We start from the raw sequence: 27,315 nt of genomic DNA, 5'->3' as shown, positions 1-27,315 counted from the left end.
AGCCTAATTCACACTCCGTTAACTTGGGAAATCTGTGACCACCTTATCTACAGTTCCCCAGGAGGGGAAGTGGTATCTCTTCTCCCCCCCCCCCTTTTATCAGGGGGTATTGTCACAGAGTCTATACACACTTACGCTTGACGCTTGCATTATACAATACAGTAGTTTGGAAATTACCTATTTTTTCTTCTTTTTTGTGTTTATTTTTGCATGTACTGGCAATTGTATGCCATTATGTTTAATTATTTACAATAAATGTTAGATTTTATATACTTGTGCCAGTAAAGTCCATGTTTTTCCTATCTTCAATTTCCAATTTAGCTGCTGGGATGTGGCACATTTATATGGTATAGATGCGCCCAGTATGCCGCCATCTGGTGGTGCATTCCCTTGTTTTCAACATTATTCAATACACAATACTGTTCTTTTAAATTATTGAACAGTAATGACCCAAAATCAGTACAGTGACTAACCTTGTCAACTAAACCACGTCACCGTCTAGGCTAGGGTCTTGGAAGGCAACTTGTCTTAAGCAACTGGCTGTATCTCCGATCAAAATAGACTTACAGGCCCTCAGCCGCAACTACACCAGCTCGAGGACTATTACTATTAAGACACCCTCGATACAGCCAAATGACTCTTAACCATTACTACCTTCAATTGCTACCAGGGTAGGTACAGCCATACCTGAGATGGGCCCCACCCCTCTATTTTCCCCTTTTTAAACCATCACAGCCTTCTAAGACCCTAAGACCCCTGCTAACTGCTACGACCCGAAATAACAGCAATTAGTTAGGGAGGGAGGGTGGGTGAAGCGATCCCCACATTGTCCTGGCTCCGACTGGCTTCTAGAGCCCTTGTACCACCCTTTACTTCCTCCCGTTACTTCACCTTGCCCCACCCTGCCCCACCCTTCCTAACTCCAATCAAAATCAACCTAAGTTTAATACCAAATTTTATTAACCCTGCGATGCTCCCATCCTATCCTGCTAACCCAATCATGTCTGACCTTTCGCCTACTGCGGCCCATCCAGCTCCAGGCCTCTTTCTTTAGGTCATTTACTAAGCTCTGGAGCAACTGCACTTGCAAATGCACAGTCTATTTGCCTTTAGTAAATCAACCCCATAAGGTTGGAGTACACAGAATCTGCTGCTTTGCATAGTAACCAATCAGCTTCCAGGGTTTATTGACAAAGCTTAAAGAGGAAGTAAAGTCTTCTTGTTTACTTGTACCTACAGGTAAGCCTGTAATAAGGCTTACCTGTAGGTTCTGTGAATATCTTCTAAACTTGCACAGCTTAGGAGATATTCAGAGTGCATGCAGCTGATGATGTCATCGGCGCATGCGCTCTAAAGGTCTGGCTTACCGTGCCGGACCTTAAAGCCACGTGCCGCAAACGGCAGCTCCTGCGCGTATACAACCCAAAAAAAACACCGGGGAAGATGTCAGCTGTCTCAGTGGTGTGCAGGCGCCGCTGGAGGGCTTCGTTCTAAGGTAAGTATTTCATTAAAAGCTAGTATGCCGGCCGCAGGTCCCGGGCAGCTTGGAGTGGAGGCGAATGGTTGAAGGCATACGGGATGCAGAGGAATGGATTGCCAGATGCCGGGGGACCAGGGAACGCAACGATGCGAAGTGGAGGCCTTGGCTGGATCACCTTAGAGACCCAGCCCTTCTGCCCTCCAGCCTTGATCGAGCTCTGCTGATTTTGGCAGATCATTCTCTAGCCGATTTAGGCAACCCCTGTCCTCAGTCCAACCCCTGAGCCAGAGTCTTCCCCATCTTGCGATGCTGCCAGGTGGGCTACTTAGAATCCCCAGCCGATGTGCGGTGCCCGGGGTGCGAGGCGGTGCTGAGTGTGTTCCAGACGCTGGCAGGTACGACACTTTCTCTCCATCTTTCCTTATATTCTCCCCCCTGCTCTTCCTCTTCTCTATCACTTTCTTTTCCCTTTTTCCTTCCTTTCCAACTGAGTAATGCCTACTGAATAAGTTATGTATACCCTGTGACAAGCATGTTGCCGGCGCTGTGGCTGTTGACCCTACTGGTCATGGACGCCTTGGACGCTATTTGTCTCACTAGCTGAGACACACCACATAGCTAGCCCCCCTCCCCGCCTCATGGCTTGGGTGGTGGGATTATGTATGGGGTCATCCTTGGCCGGGATGACTGCGCATAGAGCTTGTTGGAGGCTTCTTTGGCCCCCCTCTCTCTGGGTGTGCCCTGACCGAGGGCCCCAATGGGGTGCTACTTCTTGCTTACCTGGCCGCCTGGGTACCCGAGTTTCCCCCTTTTTTTTTTTATGTTCGCCAATAGTGTCCGGCAGCGTGCTTCTCGCCTTCGAGCTCCAAGCCCCACACCCTTGTTTCTCAACATTATATCTTCTGTAAGGTGAAGCTATGCTCCTGGGTGTGGGGCGCTTTTTGATCACGCCCTTGTTATCCATTTCTTGTATGATGTTTATTTTGCTGCTTCTCTTATCTTTTCTCTGTTTTGTATTGTGTGATTTTGGTGCAAATTGAAAATAAAGATTGTTTTAAAAAAAGCTAGTATGCGATGCACACTAGCTTGTTATGCCTTTGTCATACAGGCTTTTTTTTTTTCCTCTCAAGGTTTACAACCTCTTTAAGTGAACAAGCGGAAGCTAGAAGCTGATAGGTTACTATGCAAAGCTGTACCAGATTCTGTATGCACCAGTTTTAGTAAATCAATCTCTAAGCCTTCATTCCTACCTATGAAGGAGCAATGGTGCACATACATTTTTGTGTGATTTTGCACGTCACATTTAAGGTAGCCCATTCATAGTTACATAGTGAGGTTGAAAAAAGACACAAGTCCATCCGGCTCAACCAATAAAAAACAGTAGAGAAAACCCAACCATACAATCCCATATACACAATCCTATACAGTTGATCCAGAGGAAGGTGAAAAACACCAGCAAAGCATGATTCAATTTACTACAGCAGGGGAAAAAATTTCTTTCTGATCCCCCGAGAGGCAATCTGATATTCCCTGGATCAACTTTACCTATAAATATTAATACCCATTTATATTATGTACACCCAGGAAATAATCCAGGCCTTTTTAAAGCAATCTAGTGAGCTGGCCAGAACCACCTCTGGAGGGAGTCTATTTCACATTTTCACAGCTCTTACGGGGAAGAAACCTTTCCGTATTTGGAGACAAAATCTCTCTTCCTCTAGACGTAAAGAGTGCCCCTTGTCCTTTGATGACCTTAACCGGTTGCCGACCGCCGCACGACTATATACTGCGGCGGTCAGCCCCGGCCAGGCAGAGTGACGTATCGGTACGTCACTCGCCTGTCACTGACTTGCGAGCCTATCGCGGGCGGGCGCGCGCCAGCCGAGGCGCGCGCCCGCCGCGGCTCGTTCACAGACAAGTCAGTGCGTGTGACCGGCGGACTCGATGTCCGCCAGTCACACTGCGATCGCTCCTGTGAAGGGAGAAAGACAGAGCGGCTTGTGTAAACAAGCTGCCTGTCAGTTCTCCCTGTGTAAAAGTGAAGATCTGTCCGTTCTACTATGTAGAACGGTTGATCTTTGCTTTTACACCAATAGGAATGTCCCTGCACAGTTAGAATCACGCCCCTAGGACACACTTAACCCCTCCCTGTCCAATAAAGTTAACCCCTTCCCTGCCAGTGTCATTTTTGCAGTAACAGTGCATATGTATAGCACTGATTACTGCAGTAATGTCACTGGTACCCCCAAAAGTGTCAAAAATGTCAGTCAAGGGTCCGATCTGTCCGCCGCAATGTCGCAGTACCGAAAAAAAATCGCAGATCGCCGCCATTACGCGTTAAAAAAAAAAACACCAAAAATGACAAAAATCTTTCCCTTTGTTAGTAAACGCGATAACTTTTGCGCAAACCAATCAAAATACGCTTTTTGCGATTTTTTTTACCAAACATAGGTACGTAAAACAAATTGGCCGAAAAATGTTAAAAAATTTTGATTTTTACTTTTTTTTTGGGGGAATTTCATATAAAAAAATGTGAAAAATATTGTTATTTTTGCAAAATTTACTCTCTTTTTTTGTTTATAGCGCGTGATCAAAAAATCGCACAGGTGATCAAATACCACCAAAAGAAAGCTCTGTTTGTGGGAAAAAAAGGACTTCAAATTCGTTTAGGTACAGCGTCGCACGACCGCGCAATTGTCCGTTAAAGTCACGCAGTAAAAAATCGCAAAAAAAACCCTGGTCCTTTAGCAGCCAAATCCTCCGGGGCTTAAGTGGTTAAAGTGAATAACTCAACACCAAGTTCACTATATGGACCCCCTTATGTATTTATACATCTTGATCATATCCCCCCTTAATCTCTTCTTCTCAAGAGAGAATAAATTCAGTTTCTCTAATTTTTCCTCATAGCTGAGCTCCTCCATGCCTCCTATCAGTTTGGTTGCTCTTCTGCACTTTCTCCAGTTCCAGATATCCTTTTTGAGAACTGGTGCCCAAAACTGAACTGCATATTCTAGATGAGGTCTTACTAATAATTTGCACAGGGGATAAATGATTCATTTCAATGGACTCCCCTACATGCAAAAATCTCACAAAAGAAGTGCATGACCTTCATTTTTTTTTCAAAATGTGCTGCACCAAAGCACATGGTACTATGTTACCTTGCATTATGGTGGTTGATGGGCCACCCTGCGCATTAAAAATGTACTAAGAAAGTGCATGGCCATTTAAAAAAAAAAAAAAAAGCACAGCACCGCAGTGCATTCCCCTGATGAGGACAAGCAGAGCCCTTTGTTGACACGCGTAGGGGAGGAGCCATACTTCGGAGCGAGAGAGCGGCTGTGAGAGTAACCTAGTCTTAACACGAGCGGTTAGTTGGAGATCTCCGCCTGCACACCCGGGTTCATCCTATTGTTTTACCTGTCAGAGCGGTTGGTGCACTGCAAGTACCCAAAAATTGTAAGCGCAATATTATTATTTTACTAAAGTCTATTTTATCATACAATACTTGCACTAAGGAAAGTTTTCTTTCCCTCTATGTGAGTCACTCTTGAGTGACACGACTCCACCGGCACCATTAAAGGAAAAGGAATCCAGCCATCCCAGTATTATTTGGAAACATATAAGGCTACAATCGACCAAGCTTAATCGCAAGGTCGCACACCCAAAGGTGAGATACCCACCTGAAGGGGGGAATCACAGGAATGGAGATGGCACAGTGGTCGCCCAATATCAGGAAATTTCCAGCACTGGTGACTGGGATCGCCCCTATCACATTAGGAGCACTACTCGGCACCTTTTACTATGGACACTATCAACCCAGCACTTAATTCTACTTATAAGATTTATGCAGCACTGATATATTGCATGTGGAAGTGGTTATTATGTAATAGCAATTATATTCACACACCTATATCATTTTGGATTGTTTTATGCACTATTATTATAGATTATTCTTATTGCAGATTCAATTTTATTTTATATATATCAATATTTTCAGTGTGATAATACTGTAGTCACATAAGAAGTTATACCTTATTAAAAAGTCACATTTTAATTAGACACATAATATATCCCATCTAATACATTCATTGCACAGGTGATGCAGTTAATAAGTATTTAACACAATTAATAGCGTTCTTATAAGTTTTGCGCAGCACATCGCTATCACATACTAATCACTAATACTAACGAGATGCATAGGGCAAAATTGATAAGGGCTGCGTGTTTTTGTGCATTGCAGCAAAGTGCGCAATTTTCTGCAACAAACGTGAACCTAGCCTTAGAAAATGATACAAAATTGCTTCTATATTTGGAGATTTATACCACTCAGTGTTGGATGCTACTAGAAGTTTTTATATTTCCATTTTTAAAGATTGGTGACTACCTCTCCTTTGAAATGTATTTTCCATTTGGAATCCCCCGATTGATAATCCTACGCTTTACTTGTGACAGGCAGGTAATTGTCTTGTTCTGCCCACATTCGGCAGAGGAGCTCATGGAAGGAAGGTGAATAACAGCGATGTCTCTCTTGACTATTTCAGCTGGCACTACACCCTCAGAACTGTCTATCTACAAGAGGAAACGACATCTATATACTGCGTATACTGTGTGCATTTAGGTCACTTATGTATGCCTTGGTATGCCTTTGAACGTCACTCAATCATTTGTTATAATAGGGCAATCAGGCTGACAGTGGGTGTGTCAGATCTGCAAGCTGATAAGTGGGAGGAGATATTTAAAGATATTCTGTGATGTAATAACACGCTGCAGTGTCTGCATCTGAAAATTAAACTTTAGAGCCCAAAAAATAGGATTTTATTCTAAATATTAACTTAGTGCAATTACCAGTACATTTCGGGGGCCATTTAACTCCTGCTTCATCAGGATACAAGTTGTTGTAGTGCCAACCAACTGCTGAGCTTGACCCTGTAGCTCCCTGTGGATTCACAGTACCTATAAATCACTATCCATAGGCTTTTTCTCAAAGCCCCAATGAAGAGGAAGTTGTATCTCCCCTGAAATGAGTTGGATATTGCACCCAATATGTTTGGAATAAAATCCTACCTTTTGGGCTTTAAAACGCTATTGTGGCGTTTCGATTTTTAGAACTAAATATTGCCTTCACGTCCCTCAGTGTATCCAACATATCAACAATAAAGAGTAATATAAGCTCCTTACCAGAAGGTATTGACCCTGTAAAACTGAACGGTCAAACAGTGCTTCTAAACAGCCATAAACAGTAGTATGAAGGGATAGAATTTATTAAACTAGAAATATTGCTGTCACATAATAAAAGAATCAATATGCATATCACAAATGTCAGGAATAAGATCCGAAAGTCTGACCGCGGTACTTTGCGCGATGATGTCACACATCACGTAAACTCCGCCCTATGAGTTTCGTCATATGGTGACAGTTATCATGCTATATATACCGGAAGAGGAAGACATTCCAGCGCCATATGCATTCCAAGGCCCAGAAGTTAAAGTTGTTCTAAAGGCTCAAACATTTTTACCTTCATGCATTCTATGCATGAAGGTAAAAAACCTTGTGTGCAGCAGCCACCCCCCCCGCCCTATATTTACCTGCGCCCCATCGTGATCCAGTAAGACAGTAGCGGGAGCCATCAAACATATCCAGTGAGCCAATGAGGAGAGGGTGGGGCAGAGCCTTGGCTCTGTGTGGAAATTGACACGCAGAGCAGTGGCTCCGGAGCATGCATGTTTGGGTACCCCCATAGCAAGCTGCTAGCTCTGGGAGCACTCGGCAGGAGGGAGGGGGCCGCTCAATTTTAGAAGGTCAATAACCTTTGGTAAGGAGCTTATGTTGGTGGAACTTGGGTAAACACTCCAGCACAGAAGATTTCTTTTCCTTTTTATGGTTTGGGGGTGCTTCAATTTTTTCTTCATATTTTCACATTTTGGAACTTTTGATGGGCTAATCTAAATTTATCACTATCTCCATAGTCCCCTGCAGCTTATACTAGTTCCTCTTTGTTACCCAACATTACTTTTGTGTCCTAAAATGACATGAGCTTAGAGGGAGGAACCAGTGGGAGTTGCAGGAGACCATTGAGATAGACACTCCCAGAAACATCAGCTTATCTAGCAAGTTTTGTTGGATCATTTCTCTGCACTGGAGCAGTGTTAAGTAGTGTAGACAACAGAAGAGGAGGGAGCTTATGGTAAATATTGAGTTAGTGATGTTCACTGCCCACTATAATTAAAAATTGACCAAGGATGATGGGAACCCCTTAAAATTGGCACAGCAGGTGTACAGACCATGGAACTCAGCACAAGAATGGTGGGAACCCCTCATAATGATCCCAGGATCTGTAGTTGTTTCTTCCAACTGTTATGGGGGAACAGAATAAACCTTGTCAAAAGGAGTGTGACTTATCTTCCTAGGCGGGAGGGTGGTCTAGGAATGATCAATCCTGTAGTCTTTTTCTCTCTGATGTTTGTAAAGTACAACCTGGGTAACATGTTGGCAGAGAGACCGCTAAGGTGGGTGGGTATTTTCCAGTCCTGGTTTAGGCCCTTTCTGCAAAACTGGGAAAATGGTGGGCCAGTGAAAAGCTTGAGGGTCAAGCATGATAAGCTCCCGGCTTATGTTGCCCCGTGTTTGAAAATACTTTGGCAGTGGCAAGTAATGGCAGGGGAGCTCAGATCTCTTCCAAGGAAACTTTTTGAGAAGCTGATCATGAGCTCTGTTTTTTTGCGAACCACTGGCCTTAAGGGATTCCCCAAGCCTAGTTTTGGGGGAGGGTTTGCGTTTGATTAATTTGGAGAGAATCCCAATGAAGTTTAGGGATCAGGCTTGGCTCGCTTTCCATGAAGGGCAACCTGAAGTTTCTTTCTGTGAGTGATCGGGGCTGCCCGAGAGTAGAGTGTGGAGGAGCGGTGGAGTCCATGGATCTTTTTTTGCTTCAGTGCCCTTTTAATATAGAGGTGTACAAGAGGGTAGGGAGGGCTCTGAGTGTACCCTTCCTCCCCCATATGAGTTATGCAGAGTGGGTGTATGGGGCATTCCAGACTCGCCGGGATTATGATTTGGAAACACTTTTTTTAGTTAGTCTAGCAGTCCGTTATTTCATGTGGAATGCATGGTGCCAGGTATCCTTACGGAGTAAAAACCTCCCTGTCAAGGTGGTGATGCGGGACATTCTAGGTAAGGTTGGGAAGATTCGGGGTCTTGAGAAAGACAGGTGGCAGCAGGAGGCCTGGATAAAGGGGTGAAGGAATATCAGGACTCTGTAGCTGCTGCCTGTTGATCTCGGGGTGTGCGGCTTTTCTTTCTGTCCTTGCTTCACTCCCTTAGATTTTCAGATAAAATATATTTTTGATAAAAGGCTCCATGCATGGTGACGGTGATGTTCCGTAGTCTGGCTCTCTCGTAGGGTTTATGCTGTGCGCAATTCGGTTTATTTATTATGTTCTTGTTTGGTTTTTGGTTTTGTATAATTATATTCAATTATTTTGTAAATATGTTATTTATTAATTTATTTATTATGGTTTTATTGTATATAAGTTGTTGTTTGTAAGATTTTTTCAATAAACAAAATGAACCCCTCATAATGGGCACAGCAGGTGTACAGACCCAGAAACTCAGTTCAGGGATGGTGGGAATCCCTCATAATGGGCACAGCAGGTGTTTAGATCCAGGAACTTAGTGCAGGGATGGTGGGAATCACTGATTATGGGCACAGCAGGTGTACAGACCTTGGAACTCAGACCAGAGATAGTGGAAACCCCTTAGAATGGCCACAGCAGGTGTACAGACCTTGGAACCCAGCACAGGGATGGTGGGAATCCCTCATAATGGTGGCAGCAGGTGTACAGACCTGGAAACTCAGTGCAGGGATGGAGGGAACCCCTCATAATGGGCACAGCAGATGTACGGACCCAGGAACTCAGTGCAGGGATGGTGAGAACCCCTTATAATGGGCACAGCAGGTGTACGGACCCAGGAACTTAGTACAGGGATGGTGAGAACCCCTCATAATGGGCACAGCAGGTGAACAGACCCAGGAACTTAGTGCAGGGATGGTGGGAACTCCTCATAATGGGCACAGCAGGTGTTCAGACCTGGGGACTTAGTGCAGGGATGTTGGGGAACACCTCATGATGGTCACAGCAGTTTAGAGATATCACCATTTTCAGTTTTCAGTGGCCTTAATAATATTTAGTGCTTCTTCACACTATACTGTTCTGTTAAAAATTGAAAAAAGAAAAATGTAATAGGTATTGCTTCGCGTCAAAAAACGCGGTAAAAAATTGCGTGACTTTGAGGTCATGGTACAGGCATGGCACAGGTGATGGTACAGGCATGGCACAGGTCATGGCACAGGTGATGGTATAGGCATGGCACAGGTGATGGTACAGGCATGGCACAGGTCATGGCACAGGTGATGGTATAGGCATGGCACAGGTGATGATACAGGCATGGCACAGGTGATGGTACAGGCATGGCACAGGTCATGGTACAGGAGATGGTATAGGTATGGCACAGGTCATGGTAAGGGCATGGCACAGGTCATGGCACAGGTGATGGTATAGGCATGGCACAGATATGGTATAGGCATGGCACAGGTCATGGTACAGGCATGTCACAGGTCATGGTACAGGAGATGGTATATGCCCCCTTTCAATGCAGAGACCAGCGTACATGCCCCCTTCAATGCAGTGACCAGCGTACATGCCCCCTTCAATGCAGTGACCAGCGTACATGCCTTCCCTTCATTGTGGCTACCCCCCGTCCAGGGAGGATGTATGCTGTGGGATCGGGTGTATGTTAAGGGATATCCTTCTGGCCCTATCAGGCATTTGTGAATACAGATACTTGTTAATGTATATGAGTATTTTACTCTTTACAAATATGCTTTATTGGCATATCAATTGAGGTGTCTTATACCAACTTGTGTTGATTTTTAACGCCGGGTTGCGTGTTTACCTATACAACCACCCAAGTGACAAATCTGATCCTTCATATATCCTCCCTGTCGGGTATTTATTATACCTTTTACTTGTACCATCACTGCCTACTAAACTCTACAGAATATTGATCCATTAGCTCCGAGAGAAAGCATAAGGCGAAACATGTCGAGCAATATGGTTCAACGATACTGTATGATCTACTGCTAACACACATCGTTCGATCTCCCCGGGACGACAGTACCGTTCCCTGTCACCTGTGGCCATCCCGATGTGAAGTATCAATATTACTGGCATATATTGTGACTGTATTAATGTGTATTATTACCACCAATGTAATTATTCTCTTATCAATCTTGTATCTCATATTCCCCTCATATGGGATATGACTGTTGTATGTTTTTTTTTTTTCTCGTTTTTTGATGTTTTTAAATGCATTTTTAAATAAAGTATGTGATTTTATGATACCCAGTGCCTACAAAGTCCATGTTTCTTTGTTCGCAATTTTTGACTCAATTTAGGATGTGGCACTTATCACCCTACCCATACGCCCAGCACACCGCTATCTGGGAGCGTATTTTTCCAACTTCTCTATACTGTTCTGTTACAATTACCATGGAATGCGGAGCAGTATTTCCCATGTTAACATGAGCTGAATTAAGGCAGCCAATTGTCTAGAATGGTCTGCCAACACATGGCGATGGAAGAAAAAACATCTTATGCAGAATTTTTTTAATGAGTGTTGTGGGTGATGTGCTTCAGATGCATTGCAACCTTCTATATGTGTGTATTGGGGTTCAAATTTATTCTGGCCATTTGAATAAATTAACACGCAAGTGGGCCTAAACACATCTAGGTGTATATGTGTGTTTCATGTTTTTTTCAGCTCAAAAGCTCCTCTCCTGAACATGCTGCTAATGTTTTTTTCAGCTTGTAAATGTTCCTCTTCTAATATGCCTTTTAACCACTTGCCGACCAGTCACGTTGACTGTACTGCGGCAAAGTGGTTAGTTATTGTCCAGCGACGTAGACCCTCCCCTCGTGGGCGGCGCGCGCGCGCGCCACCGGAGGCTCGCTCCCGCTGTATTTAGTCACAGCGGGAGTCGGGCCAGGGGAGGAGCGGCGGTGATCACCGCCACTCTTCCCCGATCGTCGGGGAATCGAGTGTGGAGATCCGCCTGCTTGTGTAAACAGAGCGGGCGGATCTCCTAAGTGACAGACAGTGACAGATTGCAGGGTTCAGCATAGCTGAACCTGCGATCTGTCCCTGTGTCACTCAGTCACCTCCCCCCACACACGTTAGTAAGCACCAGGCATACATTAACCCCTTGATCACCAATAAAAATTAACCCCTTCCCTGCCAGTGTAATTTTTACAGTAACAGTGCATATTTATAGCACTGATTACTGTAGTAATGTCACTGGTACCCCCAAAAGTGTCAAAAATGTCAGTCAAGGGTCCGATCTGTCCGCCGCAATGTCGCAGTCCCGCAAAAAAAAAAATCGCAGATCACCGCCATTACTCGTTAAAAAAAAAACACCAGAAATTACAGAAATCTTTCCCTTAGTTAGTAAACGCAATAACTTTTGCGCAAACCAATCAAAATACACTTATTGCGATTTTTTTTACCAAAAATATGTAGCAGAAACTAAATTGGCCTAAAATGTTAAAACATTTAGATTTTTACATTTTTTTGGGGGGGAATTTCATATAAAAAAATATTGTTATTTTTTCAAAATTGTCGCTCTTTTTTTTGTTTATAGCGCAAAAAGTAAAAATCGCACAGGTGATCAAATACCACCAAAAGAAAGCTCTATTTGTGGGAAAAAAGGACGTGACTTTCGTTTGGGTACGGCGTTGCATGACCGCGCAATTGTCAGTTAAATTCGCACAGTGCCGAATCGCAAAAAGTGGCCTGGACGCAAGACAGCAAAATCCTCCGGTGGTAAAGTGGTTAAACACCTACACTATATTACCAAAAGTATTGGGACGCCTGCCACGTTTACACACACATGAACTTTAACGGCATCTCAGTCTTAGTCTGTAGGGTTCAATATTGAGTTGGCCCACCCTTTGCAGCTATAACAGCTTCAACTCTTCTGGGAAGGCCGTCCACAAGGTTTAGGAGTGCTTCTATGGGAATGTTTGACCATTCTTCCAGAAGCGCATTTGTGAGGTCAGGCACTGATTTTGGACGAGAAGGCCTGGCTCGTAGTCTCCACTCTAATTCCCCCCAAAGGTTTTCTATCGGGTTGAGATCAGGACTCTGTGCAGGCCAGTTGAGTTCCTCTACTCCAAACTCGCTCATCCGTGTATTTATGGACCGTGTTTGTGCAGTCATGTTGGAACAGGAAGGGGCCATCCCCAAACTGTTCCCACAAAGTTGGGAGCATGAAATTGTCCAAAATGTCTTCGTATGCTGACGCCAGAAGAGTTTCCTTGACTGGAATAAAGGGACCAAGCCCAACCCCTGAAAAACAACCCCATACCATAATCCCCTTCCACCAAATGATTTTGGACCAGTGCACAAAGCAAGGTCCATAAAGACATGGATGAGTGACTTGACTGGTCGGCACAAAGTCCTGACCTCAACCCAATAAAAACACCTTTGGGGTGAATTAGAATGGAGACTGCGAGCCAGGACTTCTCGTCCAAAAACAGTGACTGACCTCACAAATGCGCTTCTGGAAGAATGGTCAAACATTCCCATAGACACTTCTAAACCTTATGGACAGCCTTCCTAGAAGACTTGAAGCTAATATAGCTGCAAAGGGTGGGCCAACCCAATTTTAAACCCTATGGACTAAGACTGAGATGCCATTAAAGTTCATATGCATGTAAAGGCAGGCATCCCAATACTTTTAGTAATATAGTGTATATGCAGGGCCGGTGCTAGACTATTTAACGCCCTAGGCAAGACTAGGCTACTTGCGCCCCCCCCAAAAAAAAATAAAATAAAAAGGGAAAGGATTAAAAACTCCTCTATGTAATACCCAGTGACCCTGATCTGATGGTTCCTCCATGTTATGCTGTCATACCCAGTGACCCCCATATTCCTTCATGTCCTTATGTCCTTCTATGTCACACCCAGGGATCCTGATGTTTTTCCATGTCACATCCTGGGACCCCAATATTCCTCAATGTCATGCTGTCATACCCAGTGACCCCAATGTTCCTCTATGTCACACCAGGGGCCCCTGATGTTCCTCCATGTCATACTCGGAGAGACCCTGATGTTTTTACATGTCACACCTGGGGTCATCAATCCCCCATGGCACACAAAGGGACCCCAATTCCTCAGGTCACACATGGTGACCCCGAACCCCTGTTACACCCAGTGACCCCTATCCCCCATGTCACACCTGGTGACTCCGATTCACCATTGCAAACCTGGTGACCCAGATTCCCTTTCACACCAGGGATCCTCCATGTCACACCCCGGGACCCCGATACCCTGTTCTGGGGACACCCACTGGGCAGTATGAAGAGAGTGGTCCGCACTCTGCCCTCCTTCACCGTGATTCCTTTTCCCAGGACGCTCCTCTCCTGGACCACAGTGCTCACCACGGATCCAACCGGCTCGTGGTGGATGGAGAAGCAGCAGTCAGTGTCGAGCTCTGGCTCAGGTTCAGGTCTCCTCCGCTCCCTGCTTTATATCGACCCAGGGACGTGAACGGCTGCCCACCAGCTCAGTGCAGAGTATCACTTCCTGCTCGGGGTTTAGGCCACTCAGCTCCAGCTGAAGAGGATCATCATGCAGGTGGTACTCCGGTGGGCTCTCTTCCTGCCTATTGGGGCCCCCCCAAACAGCGGTGAAAAGCCAAGGCCTGGTAGTTCTGCCACTGCCCCAGACACGTATCATCTTCCTCTGTACCTTCTTCCTCGCCCACTGCCGCCACTCCCCTCAGCTCACAAGGATCATTAATGATGGAGAGAGAGTGCCGACTCATGGCATCGCCCCTAGGTGGCAATGCGCCCTAAGAGGCTGCCTAGTTTGCCTAGTGGAAGCACTGGCCATGTGTACATGTACATGGACACATAGGCTAACACAGAGGTGCTTTTACGGGCTAAAAAATAAAGCCCAACATCTATAAAATCGGCATCTTTTAAGCCTACATGCATGATACCTTTATGTGTCCCTTGCCTTATATACAGTACATCTGATTTTCATTACTGAGAAGCTCTCCTGGGTGATTGAGTGATGTTACCTGATTGGAATAATTTTCTCCTCATCTGTTTGTGTTTCCGAACAGCAGACATCGGGAGTTACTTCAACGGCCTCATTTACACAGGACTCCACTTTTCGCTCACCTGAACATAAAAAAAAAGTGTTAACCACTATTAATATACTAATTATTTTAATAGACCTGGAGGAAGCACAGATCCAGGGAATAGATGATGAAGAGAGCAGGGAGATTCTTGCACTGCAGGCCATCAGATACCACTTTCTCTCCAGGGAGAGGAGTGAGCAGCACAGGAGTGACATTACCATATCTCACTGCAAATCTGGTTTAGTAGCACTGCTTCTAACCACGAATATGTGGAGGGAAGTACTGGAGGGATGGGGGTGATGACTCCCTCTAAATTTCCTTTCCTCTTTCAACCCTCTATTTATGGGATGGGGGTGATGGCTCCCTCTAAATTTGACATTAGTCGCTAAAATATGCATACCTTCTATAATCAATCTTTACATAGTGTCTCCCATGTCCACCGGTGAGATGGCTGTGTCCGTTGATCTGTGATCCAATTTGGCTCTGAATACGGGGTAAGATGGTTCCTCCCTTATGTTGCTTTGTATTATTTATGCCATATTATTGTTGTTATGTGACCATTAACTGTTGTATTGTTTGTCACTAGATACAAATACTAATGTGTATAACATCCTCCTGAAGAAGTGAGTATACCACGAAACATGTCGAGGTTGCGCATTTTTGAAGTTTGAAAATCCATCTTAGGATTGCTAGACTCATATTGTATGTGTATAACACTATTCAGAGTACTTGTTAACACTGATCATATCCACATCATTATATATGTGATTTTAATATTTTGCTTTTCTTAATAAAAATATAAATTTTACCTCTTGTCTATTGTTGAGTACGGTACCCTTAAAGTCCCACTTTCATTTCCCTTCCATTAATCCCTTCCCTTCCTTTTGTTGTTTTTCTTCCCATCTCCATTATTCCCCCCATTGACCACAGGGAACCAGTCACGCATGCCTGCACACCTGATTGGTTTGCTGTGCCGCTACTCACAACGTGATTGGTTCGCTGTGCCGTGCTTACCGCTCGGTCAGGAGAGCTGCAGGACAGACTTAACATGTGAGACGGATGTCGGGCTGTATTCTTCTACCTTCTACCACCACTGTGAGTCCCTAATAGTCACGATTAACCTGGGTGAATCACCATATAACGAATTATATGCAAGAAATCACTACTGGCACAGTAGTGACTTTGGTAATGGATGTTCCTGCCTCTCCTCCACCTTCCTACCATTCAGCTGGCTGAGACAACTGTGACAACTGTGATGGGCAAAGGGGTCCTATGAGGCTCTGCCTTCCACGGCACAGTCACACTCTCAGTGTCTTATTAACTTGCAGTTCCCTGTCCACCCAGTTCCCTACATTACCATTAACCCTGGCCTGCCCTGTATGGTGCAACTGCAATGACAATCAGAAGAAGGCTGCTGCTGCACTACTTCCCAAATCCTACTACAGTAACATTAACCCTGGCTGGCCCTGTAGTACAATCAGAAGAAGGCTGTTGCTGCACTACTTCCCAAGGTAATTGTTGACTTTAGCCTGGATTGATGGCTCTCTCAATATTGCAATATATATCGTTGGAAAAAAAATATTACGATGTACTTTTTTTCCAATATCGTGCAGCCCTATTCACTATCACTGGTTTAGATCTACTTTAAAGCAAAAAGCTTTATCATTTGACCTTAGAATGTTCCTGATGGGAGATTTCCCACACTTAGTATTACCTTTATGGGAAGTTGGAAGAAAAACCCCCAATAGTGACACAGGTAGAATTATTTACCCAGAATCGGTTCTGACTAGTGTTGAGTGAACACGGACTGTATTATTCGTGTTCGTACCGAATAATTGGATTTTTTGTACCCGAACACGGACACGGACACTTTACTGTATGTTCGGGTAAAAATCCGTGTTCGGTCGTTTTATTTCCGGGTTTTGCATGCTTTGGCGCTCTTTTCATGGCGGGCTTTCAACAGCCAATCAACAATCGTTTAACTGGTGTGCCTTAAGCCATGCCTGCAAATGTCTCAGTAGCTGTGATTGGCCGTCTGAAGCATGTGACCAATTCTTTATAAGTTCCAGGTAGCCGCAGCGTCTTCATTCTGCTGCTTAGATCAGGGACAGAGCACACATCAACGTGCTGGCTGCTGATTAGGGAAAGACAGGCAGGAAAAAACCATTTGTGTCCGGATAGAATTGAGGGACAGGTCGGAGTGTTTAGGCAGGGCGAGTTGTAGGCATTTTAGGGATAGAGTCTGCTGAATTATAGGGTCAGTGTCTTCTACAAACTACAATCGATATTGCTGTGTGGGGGGTGGGGTCTGCACTCAATCCTGATCTACGATCTCTTCTCAATCCTGTTAGGGAGAGGCTGCTGCTGAATTTTAGGGTCAGAGTGTTCTACAAACTACAATCGATATTGCTGTGTGGGGTCTGCACTTAGTCCCGATCTACGATCTCTTCTCAATCCTGTTAGGGAGAGGCTGCTGCTGAATTTTAGGGAAACTGTGTTCTACAAACTACAATCGATATTGCTGTGTGGTGTGGGATAGGAGATAGGCAGGTGTCAGTGATCCACATCCATTTTTCTGTGTGTGAGCTGCAGTGAACACAATCTTTTTGGGCTGCAGTGAACACAATCTTTTTGGGGTGCAGTGAACAACGTCCTTTTTGGGGTGCAGTGAACAAAATCTTTTTGGGGTGCAGTGAACAAAATCCTTTTTGGGGTGCAGTGAACAACATCCTTTTTGGGGTGCAGTGAACACAATCTTTTTGGGGTGCAGTGAACAAAATCCTTTGTGGGGTGCAGTGAACACAATCTTTGTGGGGTGCAGTGAACAACATCCATTTTGGGGTGCAGTGAACAACATCCTTTTTGGGGTGCAGTGAACAAAATCCTTTTTGGGGGTGCAGTGAACACAATCTTTTTGGGGTGCAGTGAACAAAATCCTTTGTGGGGTGCAGTGAACACAATCTTTGTGGGGTGCAGTGAACACAATCTTTTTGGGGTGCAGTGAACAAAATCCTTTTTGGGGTGCAGTGAACAACATCCTTTTTGGGGTGCAGTGAACAAAATCCTTTTTGGGGTGCAGTGAACACAATCTTTTTGGGGTGCAGTGAACACAATCTTTGTGGGGTACAGTGAACAGAATCTTTGTGGGGTGCAGTGAACACAATCTTTGGGGGGTACAGTGAACACAATCTTTTTGGGGTGCAGTGAACAAAATCCTTTGTGGGGTGCAGTGAACACAATCTTTGGGGGGTACAGTGAACACAATCTTTTTGGGGTGCAGTGAACAAAATCCTTTGTGGGGTGCAGTGAACACAATCTTTGTGGGGTGCAGTGAACACAATCTTTTTGGGGTGCAGTGAACAAAATCCTTTTTGGGGTGCAGTGAACAACATCCTTTTTGGGGTGCAGTGAACACAATCTTTTTGGGGTGCAGTGAACAAAATCCTTTGTGGGGTGCAGTAAACACAATCTTTGTGGGGTACAGTGAACAGAATCTTTGTGGGGTGCAGTGAACACAATCTTTGGGGGGTACAGTGAACACAATCTTTTTGGGGTGCAGTGAACAAAATCCTTTGTGGGGTGCAGTGAACACAATCTTTGGGGGGTACAGTGAACACAATCTTTTTGGGGTGCAGTGAACAAAATCCTTTGTGGGGTGCAGTGAACACAATCTTTGTGGGGTGCAGTGAACACAATCTTTTTGGGGTGCAGTGAACAAAATCCTTTTTGGGGTGCAGTGAACAACATCCTTTTTGGGGTGCAGTGAACACAATCTTTTTGGGGTGCAGTGAACAAAATCCTTTGTGGGGTGCAGTGAACACAATCTTTGTGGGGTACAGGGAACAGAATCTGTGTGGGGTGCAGTGAACACAATCTTTGGGGGGTACAGTGAACACAATCTTTTTGGGGTGCAGTGAACAAAATCCTTTTAGGGTGCAGTGAACACAATCTTTGTGGGGTGCAGTGAACAAAATCCTTTTTGAGGTGCAGTGAACACAATCTTTGTGGGGTGCAGTGAACACAATCTTTGTGGGGTACAGTGAACACAATCTCATACTTCTGAAGATTTGAGGGTGCTGCCTGTTCCATACTCCTCCTCCTACTGCTCAACCATCCTTTTAGGGGTACAAACAATAGTAATTGGGGCCTAGTGTGGTGGTGTACGTGTGAGATACATACACTTTCTTTTTGATCATATTTTCTATTCTGCTATTCAATTAAAACCTTTGGGGATCAATTAAATTGCGTGATAGTCTGTGTCGGTACGTGTGAGATCCACCTTTCCAAGTTTTTGGGGTTCATCTCATACTTCTGAAGATTTGAGGGTGCTGCCTGTTCCATACTCCTCCTCCTACTCCTCAACCATCCTTTTAGGGGTACAAACAATAGTAATTGGGGCCTAGTGTGGTGGTGTACGTGTAAGATACATACACTTTCTTTTTGATCATATTTTCTATTCCGCTATTCAATTAAAACCTTTGGGGATCAATTAAATTGCGTGATAGTCTGTGTCGGTACGTGTGAGATCCACCTTTCCAAGTTTTTGGGGTTCATCTCATACTTCTGAAGATTTGAGGGTGCTGCCTGTTCCATACTCCTCCTCCTACTCCTCAACCATCCTTTTAGGGGTACAAACAATAGTAATTGGGGCCTAGTGTGGTGGTGTACGTGTGAGATACATACACTTTCTTTTTGATCATATTTTCTATTCCGCTATTCAATTAAAACCTTTGGGGATCAATTAAATTGCGTGATAGTCTGTGTCGGTACGTGTGAGATCCACCTTTCCAAGTTTTTGGGGTTCATCTCATACTTCTGAAGATTTGAGGGTGCTGCCTGTTCCATACTCCTCCTCCTACTCCTCAACCATCCTTTTAGGGGTACAAACAATAGTAATTGGGGCCTAGTGTGGTGGTGTACGTGTGAGATACATACACTTTCTTTTTGATCATATTTTCTATTCCGCTATTCAATTAAAACCTTTGGGGATCAATTAAATTGCGTGATAGTCTGTGTCGGTACGTGTGAGATCCACCTTTCCAAGTTTTTGGGGTTCATCTCATACTTCTAAAGATTTGAGGGTGCTGCCTGTTCCATACTCCTCCTCCTACTGCTCAACCATCCTTTTAGGGGTACAAACAATAGTAATTGGGGCCTAGTGTGGTGGTGTACGTGTGAGATACATACACTTTCTTTTTGATCATATTTTCTATTCCGCTATTCAATTAAATCCTTTGGGGATCAATTAAATTGCGTGATAGTCTGTGTCGGTACGTGTGAGATCCACCTTTCCAAGTTTTTGGGGTTCATCTCATACTTCTGAAGATTTGAGGGTGCTGCCTGTTCCATACTCCTCCTCCTACTGCTCAACCATCCTTTTAGGGGTACAAACAATAGTAATTGGGGCCTAGTGTGGTGGTGTACGTGTGAGATACATACACTTTCTTTTTGATCATATTTTCTATTCCGCTATTCAATTAAAACCTTTGGGGATCAATTAAATTGCGTGATAGTCTGTGTCGGTACGTGTGAGATCCACCTTTCCAAGTTTTTGGGGTTCATCTCATACTTCTGAAGATTTGAGGGTGCTGCCTGTTCCATACTCCTCCTCCTACTCCTCAACCATCCTTTTAGGGGTACAAACAATAGTAATTGGGGCCTAGTGTGCTGGTGTACGTGTGAGATACATACACTTTCTTTTTGATCATATTTTCTATTCCGCTATTCAATTAAAACCTTTGGGGATCAATTAAATTGCGTGATAGTCTGTGTCGGTACGTGTGAGATCCACCTTTCCAAGTTTTTGGGGTTCATCTCATACTTCTGAAGATTTGAGGGTGCTGCCTGTTCCATACTCCTCCTCCTACTCCTCAACCATCCTTTTAGGGGTACAAACAATAGTAATTGGGGCCTAGTGTGGTGGTGTACGTGTGAGATACATACACTTTCTTTTTGATCATATTTTCTATTCCGCTATTCAATTAAAACCTTTGGGGATCAATTAAATTGCGTGATAGTCTGTGTCGGTACGTGTGAGATCCACCTTTCCAAGTTTTTGGGGTTCATCTCATACTTCTGAAGATTTGAGGGTGCTGCCTGTTCCATACTCCTCCTCCTACTCCTCAACCATCCTTTTAGGGGTACAAACAATAGTAATTGGGGCCTAGTGTGGTGGTGTACGTGTGAGATACATACACTTTCTTTTTGATCATATTTTCTATTCCGCTATTCAATTAAAACCTTTGGGGATCAATTAAATTGCGTGATAGTCTGTGTCGGTACGTGTGAGATCCACCTTTCCAAGTTTTTGGGGTTCATCTCATACTTCTGAAGATTTGAGGGTGCTGCCTGTTCCATACTCCTCCTCCTACTCCTCAACCATCCTTTTAGGGGTACAAACAATAGTAATTGGGGCCTAGTGTGGTGGTGTACGTGTGAGATACATACACTTTCTTTTTGATCATATTTTCTATTCCGCTATTCAATTAAAACCTTTGGGGATCAATTAAATTGCGTGATAGTCTGTGTCGGTACGTGTGAGATCCACCTTTCCAAGTTTTTGGGGTTCATCTCATACTTCTGAAGATTTGAGGGTGCTGCCTGTTCCATACTCCTCCATCCATCCTTTTAGGGGTAGAAACAATAGTAATTGGGGCCTAGTGTGGTTTTTTACGTGCGAGATACATACACTTTTTTGGATCATATTTCCTATTCCGCTATTCAATAAAAACCTTTCTAGGGCAAGATCTTAAATTACAGAAATATGAGGAGACCGTCAAATAAGGGCCGTGGCCTGGGTCGTGGTGCTGCTGGTAGAGCTCCTGTTGCAAGGAGAGGACGTGGTCGATCTGTGCCAGCTACACGCACAAGTGAAACACCTTCCTCAAGTGTGAGTAGGCGACAGAACCTGCATCAGTATTTGGTAGGGCATCATACGCCCCTAGAAGTGATGAGGCCAGAACAAGTGGAGGCGATAGTAGATTGGTTTGCTGCTGACAGTGCCTCCAGTTCCTTCACATTGTCTCCCACCCAGTCTACTGCAGAAAGGTCACAGTTGGCACCTGCAGCCGATGTCCAACCGTCTTTCACCTCACCCCCTTGCAAATCAGGCAAGCAGTCTGAGCCCCAAGCCATACAGCAGTCTCTTCTTTTTGATGACTCTGTCAGCAGGGTTTCCCAGGGCCATCCACCTAGCCCTGCCCCAGAAGTGGAAGAGATTGAGTGCAGCGATGCCCAACCACTTATTTCTCAAGATGAGTACATGCAAGGATCATCGCAGCACATCTCCGATGATGACGAAACGCAGGTGCCAACTGCTGCGGCGTTCAGCATTGTGGAGACCGACAAGGAGGGCAGGGGTGAAGACTGGGTGGAAGATGATGTGGAGGACGATGAGGTCCTCGACCCCACATGGAATGAACGTCATGCAGGTGACCTGAGTAGTTTGGAGGAAGAGGCGGTGGTCGCACAGAGCCACCAGCACAGCAGAAGAGGGAGCAGGGTGCAGAAGCGGAGCGGCCGTGCCCTAAACACTACGCCCGCTACTGCCCAACGCAGCAAGGGAACGAGCGCACCAAAGTCAGCTCAAAGGAGTTCTCTAGAGTGGAAGTTCTTTAGAAAATGTGCTGATGACAGGACACGAGTGGTTTGCACCCTGTGCAATCAGAGCTTGAAGCGAGGCATAAACCTTCTCAACCTGAGCACAACCTGCATGATCAGGCATCTAAGTGCAAAGCACGAGCTGCAGTGGAGTACACACCTTCAAAACCAAGAAACGTCTCTGGCTCATCCTGCTTCCTCTTCTGCTACAGTCTCGGCCGCTCCAGCCACATCTGTAGTGATACCGGCACCTGCCACCCCGCAAACAGACGATCTGTCAGCAACACCACCACCTGGGTCACCAACAACCATCTCCACAATGTCCCGTGGAAGCGTTCAGCTTTCCATCTCCCAAACACTTGAGAGGAAGAGGAAGTACCCCCCTACCCACCCGCGATCCCTGGCCCTGAATGCCAGCATTTCAAAATTATTGGCCTTTGAAATGCTGTCATTCCGTCTGGTGGAGACGCACAGTTTTAAAAACCTTATGTTGGTGGCTGTCCCACAGTACGTCGTGCCCAGCCGCCACTACTTTTCCAGGCAAGCCATCCCTTCCCTGCACAACCAAGTGGGGGAAAAAATCAGGTGTGCACTGCGCAACGCCATCTGTGCCAAGGTCCACCTAACTACCGATACGTGGACCAGTAAGCACGGTCAGGGGCGTTATATCTCCCTAACGGCACACTGGGTAAATGCAGTGGCGGATGGGCCTGAGGCGGATAGCAATTTGGCGCATGTCCTTCCACCACCGAGGATTGCAGGGCACTTCAGTTTGCCTCCTGTTCCTAACTCCTCCTACTCCGCTTCCTCATCCTCTACCGCCTCCTCATCCGGACAGCGTAACACCTTCACCACCAACTTCAGCACGGCCAGGGGTAAACGACAGCAGGCAGTTTTACAACATGCCTGTTTGGGGGACAAACCACACACCGCGCAGGAGTTGTGGAGGAGCATGGAACAGCAGACAAATGAGTGGTTGCTGCCAGCGAGCCTCAAGCCCGGCCTGGTGGTGTGCGATAACGGGCAAAATCTCATAGCAGCTCTGGGCCTAGCCGGTTTGACGCACATCCCTTGCCTGGCGCATGTGCTGAATTTGGTGGTGCAGAGGTTCCTTAAAAACTACCCCGATATGTCAGAGCTGCTGCAGAAAGTGCGGGCCGTTTGTGCGCACTTTCGGCGTTCTCACCCTGCTGCTGCTCGCCTGGCAGCGCTGCAGCGTAACTTCGGCCTTCCCGCTCACCGCCTCATATGTGACGTGCCCACAAGGTGGAACTCCACCTTGCACATGCTGGAAAGACTGTGCGAGCAGCAGCAGGCCATAGTGGAGTTTCAGCTGCAGCACGCACGCATGAGTCGCTCTGCGGAACAGCACCACTTCACCACCAATAACTGGGCCTCCATGCGAGACCTGTGTGCCTTGTTGCGCTGTTTTGAGTACTCCACCAACATGGCCAGTGGCAATGACGCCGTTCTCAGCTTAACTATCCCACTTCTATGCCTCCTTGAAAAAACAATTCGGGCGATGATGGAAGAGGATGTGGCACAGGATGAGGAGGAGGATGAAGAGGTAACATTTCCAAGGCTTTCAGGGCAGTCATTTGCAAGGGGCTCCGAGGGTGGGTTCCTGCACACACAAACGCCAGGGACACAATTGTCCAGCAGGGGCACAGTTCTGGAGGATGAGGAGGATGAGGAGGAGGAGGAGCTGGAGGAGGAGATGGAACCATGTTCACAGCAGGGTGGCACCCAGGCCAGCTCATGGCCATCACTGGTGCGTGGCTGGGGGGATACAGAGGACACGGACGATACACCTCCCACAGAGGACAGCCTTTCGTTGCCTCTGGGCAGCCTGGCACACATGAGCGATTACATGCTGCAGTGTCTCCACAACGACCGCCGAGTTGCCCACATTCTAACTTGTGCTGATTACTGGGTGGCCACGCTGCTGGATCCCCGTTACAAGGACAACGTACCGTCCTTAATTCACTCACTGGAGCGCGATCGCAAGATGCGCGAGTACAAGCGCACGCTGGTAGACGCCATGCTGCTGGCATTCCCATCTGACAGCGGGGCCGCAGTGGAAGCACAAGGCAGAGGAGGAGGAGGAGGAGGAGGAGGTCGCCAACGCAACCAGGGCACCGCCAGCACCTCAGAAGGCAGGGTTAGCATGGCCGAAATGTGGAAAAGCTTTGTCAGCATGCCACAACAAACAGCAGCACCAGCAGCTCAGATGGAACGTCTTAGCAGGAGGCAGCATTTTACCAACATGGTGGAGCAGTATGTGTGCACACGCCTACATGTAGTGAATGAGGGGTCTGCCCCCTTCAACTTCTGGGTCTCCAAATTGGGCACATGGCCTGAGCTTGCCCTTTACGCCTTGGAGGTGCTGGCGTGCCCTGCAGCCAGTGTATTATCTGAACGGGTATTTAGCACGGCTGGGGGCGTTATAACAGACAAGCGCAGCCGCCTGTCCAGAGACAATGTGGACAAGCTCACGTTCATTAAAATGAACCAGGCATGGATCCCACGGGACTTTTCCGTACCTTGTGCAGAATAGCAATGGATACCGACCTTACCCACCCATTGTTCCATTTTTGCTCTTTCTCACTCTTTTGGGGTGTACCCTCATTTAAAATTTGTGAAAAGAAGCAGTGTTGGCTACCTCATCCTCCTCCTCAGGGCCAGATTAACGTAGGGGCTATTGGAGCTGCAGCTCCAGGCCCCTACCTTTTATATAGGCCCCGGGTTGGCCATATTCACTGTTACCGCTCTTCTGTCACTTGTAAACACAGAAGTCTGGCTTCTATGCTCGCTTCCCCAGGCAGCACCCTCAGAACCTCCCCACACAGCGCGAAGGCCGGACAAGGAGGGACAGTTGCCGATGCATGGATGTGTTTATGGGCTTCAGAGACAGCATCCCATGTTGAATTAGGCATGCATGGCTGCACCCTTCCTCCTCTGGGTGCATGGCAAGGCACGGCCCTTAAGGCCCTTCAAAATCCTCAGCACCAAGCCCATGATGCTCTTAATCCGGCCCTGGTCCTCCTCCACCGCCGCTTCCACCTACACCGCCCATAGGTGTGCGCAGCCTATTGCATTAAGGTGTGCACCCCAAAGTTGAAATACACATGCATGTGTTTGCCAGCAGGGAGAGTAATGTATTGGGGCCATGTACCTGTAGGCAAAGAGAAATAGAGCAGAGCAGGTCCGAGGGAGATCTTTCCCATCTCCTCACTGGCAATGCTATGTGCCCTAGGTGATTAGGGTGTGCCCAGGCACACCCGGCACACCCTGTGCGCATGCCTATGTCACCGCCACATCCACCACCACCTCAACCTCCCTCCTACTCCATATGGGCCTCGTCCTTCAGAGATGAAGAAGAACATTGTTTTATTTTTCTGTTTTTTTGTTGTTTTAAGTTATTTCCCTATCCACATTTGTTTGCAGAGCACTTGCCATGCTCTTAATTACGTTTTGCTGCCATTTGCAGCACTCTAGCCCTTTCCTTTGGTGTTTTAGAGCCATTTTAGTGCCTTAAAGTTCGGGTCCCCATTGACTTCAATGGGGTTCGGTGTCCGGGAAAAGTTCGGTAAAAGTCCGGGACACGGACCCGGACTTTTTTTTAAAGTTCGGCCGAACCCGTCGAACACAGACATCTAGGTGTCCGCTCAACCCTAGTTCTGACACTTTGTAACTCTATCCAAAATAAAAGCAACTTTTTGGCTGGAAGTCCACTCCTTATCGTGTTGATGGCCTTTTCTACAAATTTTACAAATAAATTCAATTTGTATGGCAAGCTTGTGTATAAAGATTTTGAGGGATAATTGGTGTCATATTTGAAGCATTGTATATTTCACAGTTATTGTCTTTTTTTCTACTTATCGTACCATGTAGGATGTCCTCGGGGGTTTGGGTGTTAGCATCTCGGAACATTTCCATTGATCGTATCTCTTCCCGTAACTGTTGTTCCACCTCTTTCCGAATATCTATGTCTTCTGGAGTAAGCTCTGGAGACACAGGTAGGCCAGTGCCAGAGTCAAGTTTCTGGAGAACCTGTTTGATCTCCAGATCAGCGCGTTTCAGAGATGCCCGTATAAATTCATCCAAATTTCCTCCTATAGGTGTGACAAGGGTTAATGGCATACATGCTATTCATAGGCCAGAGACCAAGAATGCTACAAGAAGTACACTATACCACTGAAGTCTTCTTCCAAGATGTTTCCAAGTCCAACAGATTTTTATACATTGAAGACTGGGAAAATGGATACTGTTTACTGATTGAGCATTCAGCAAGCCTTTTAACTAGAGACTGGTCCCATCACTGAGAATTCAGCCTATCCCTTCACTAGAGAGTGGTGACATCACTGAGAATGTAGCCTATACATTCACTAGAGACCGATGACATCACTGAGAATGCAGCCTATCCATTCACTAGAGACCAGTGACATCACAGAGAATGTAGCCTATCCATTCACTAGAGACCGGTGACATCACTGAGAATGCAGCCTATCCATTCACTAGAGACCGGTGACATCACTGAGAATGCAGCCTATCCATTCACTAGACACCGGTGACATCACTGAGAATGCAGCCTATCCATTCACTAGAGACCGGTGACATCACTGAGAATGCAGCCTATCCATTCACCAGGGAGAGGTGACATCACTGAGAATGCAGCCTATCCATTCACTAGAGACCGATGACATCACTGAGAATGCAGCCTATCCGTTCACTAGAGAGCGGTGACATCACTGAGAAAGCAGCCTATCCCTTCACTAGAGACCGGTGACATCACTGAGAATGTAGCCTATCCATTCACTAGAGACCAGTGACATCACTGAGAATGTAGCCTATCCATTCACTAGAGACCGGTGACATCACTGAGAATGCAGCCTATCCATTCACTAGAGACCGGTGACATCACTGAGAATGCAGCCTATCCATTCACTAGAGACCGGTGACATCACTAACAGCAGTTGTGAAGAGCATTATCTGTGAGGAATATACTACATGCTATTTACTATTGTAATGA

The 27,315-nt window shown here is 45.9% G+C and overlaps 1 protein-coding gene across 1 annotated transcript in view; it reads right to left on the bottom strand.

Annotated features, from left to right (window-relative positions):
* OBSCN (obscurin, cytoskeletal calmodulin and titin-interacting RhoGEF) overlaps positions 1-27,315 on the bottom strand; it is a 740,285-nt gene that overhangs the window by 144,011 nt on the left and 568,959 nt on the right. The window contains exons 96-97 of the mRNA XM_082257722.1: positions 26,171-26,398; positions 14,622-14,724 (exon numbers count right to left, since the gene is read on the bottom strand). Of these exons, the coding sequence (XP_082113848.1) occupies positions 14,622-14,724; positions 26,171-26,398 (331 nt within the window). The remainder of the gene's footprint in view (positions 1-14,621; positions 14,725-26,170; positions 26,399-27,315) is intronic.

The sequence above is a fragment of the Pelophylax lessonae genome (genome assembly GCF_965119305.1).
Source record: "Pelophylax lessonae genome assembly, chromosome: 5".
NCBI lineage: Eukaryota > Metazoa > Chordata > Amphibia > Anura > Ranidae > Pelophylax > Pelophylax lessonae.
The sequence above is the reverse complement of the archived record's forward strand: the minus strand, read 5'-3'. Positions and strand labels throughout refer to the sequence as shown.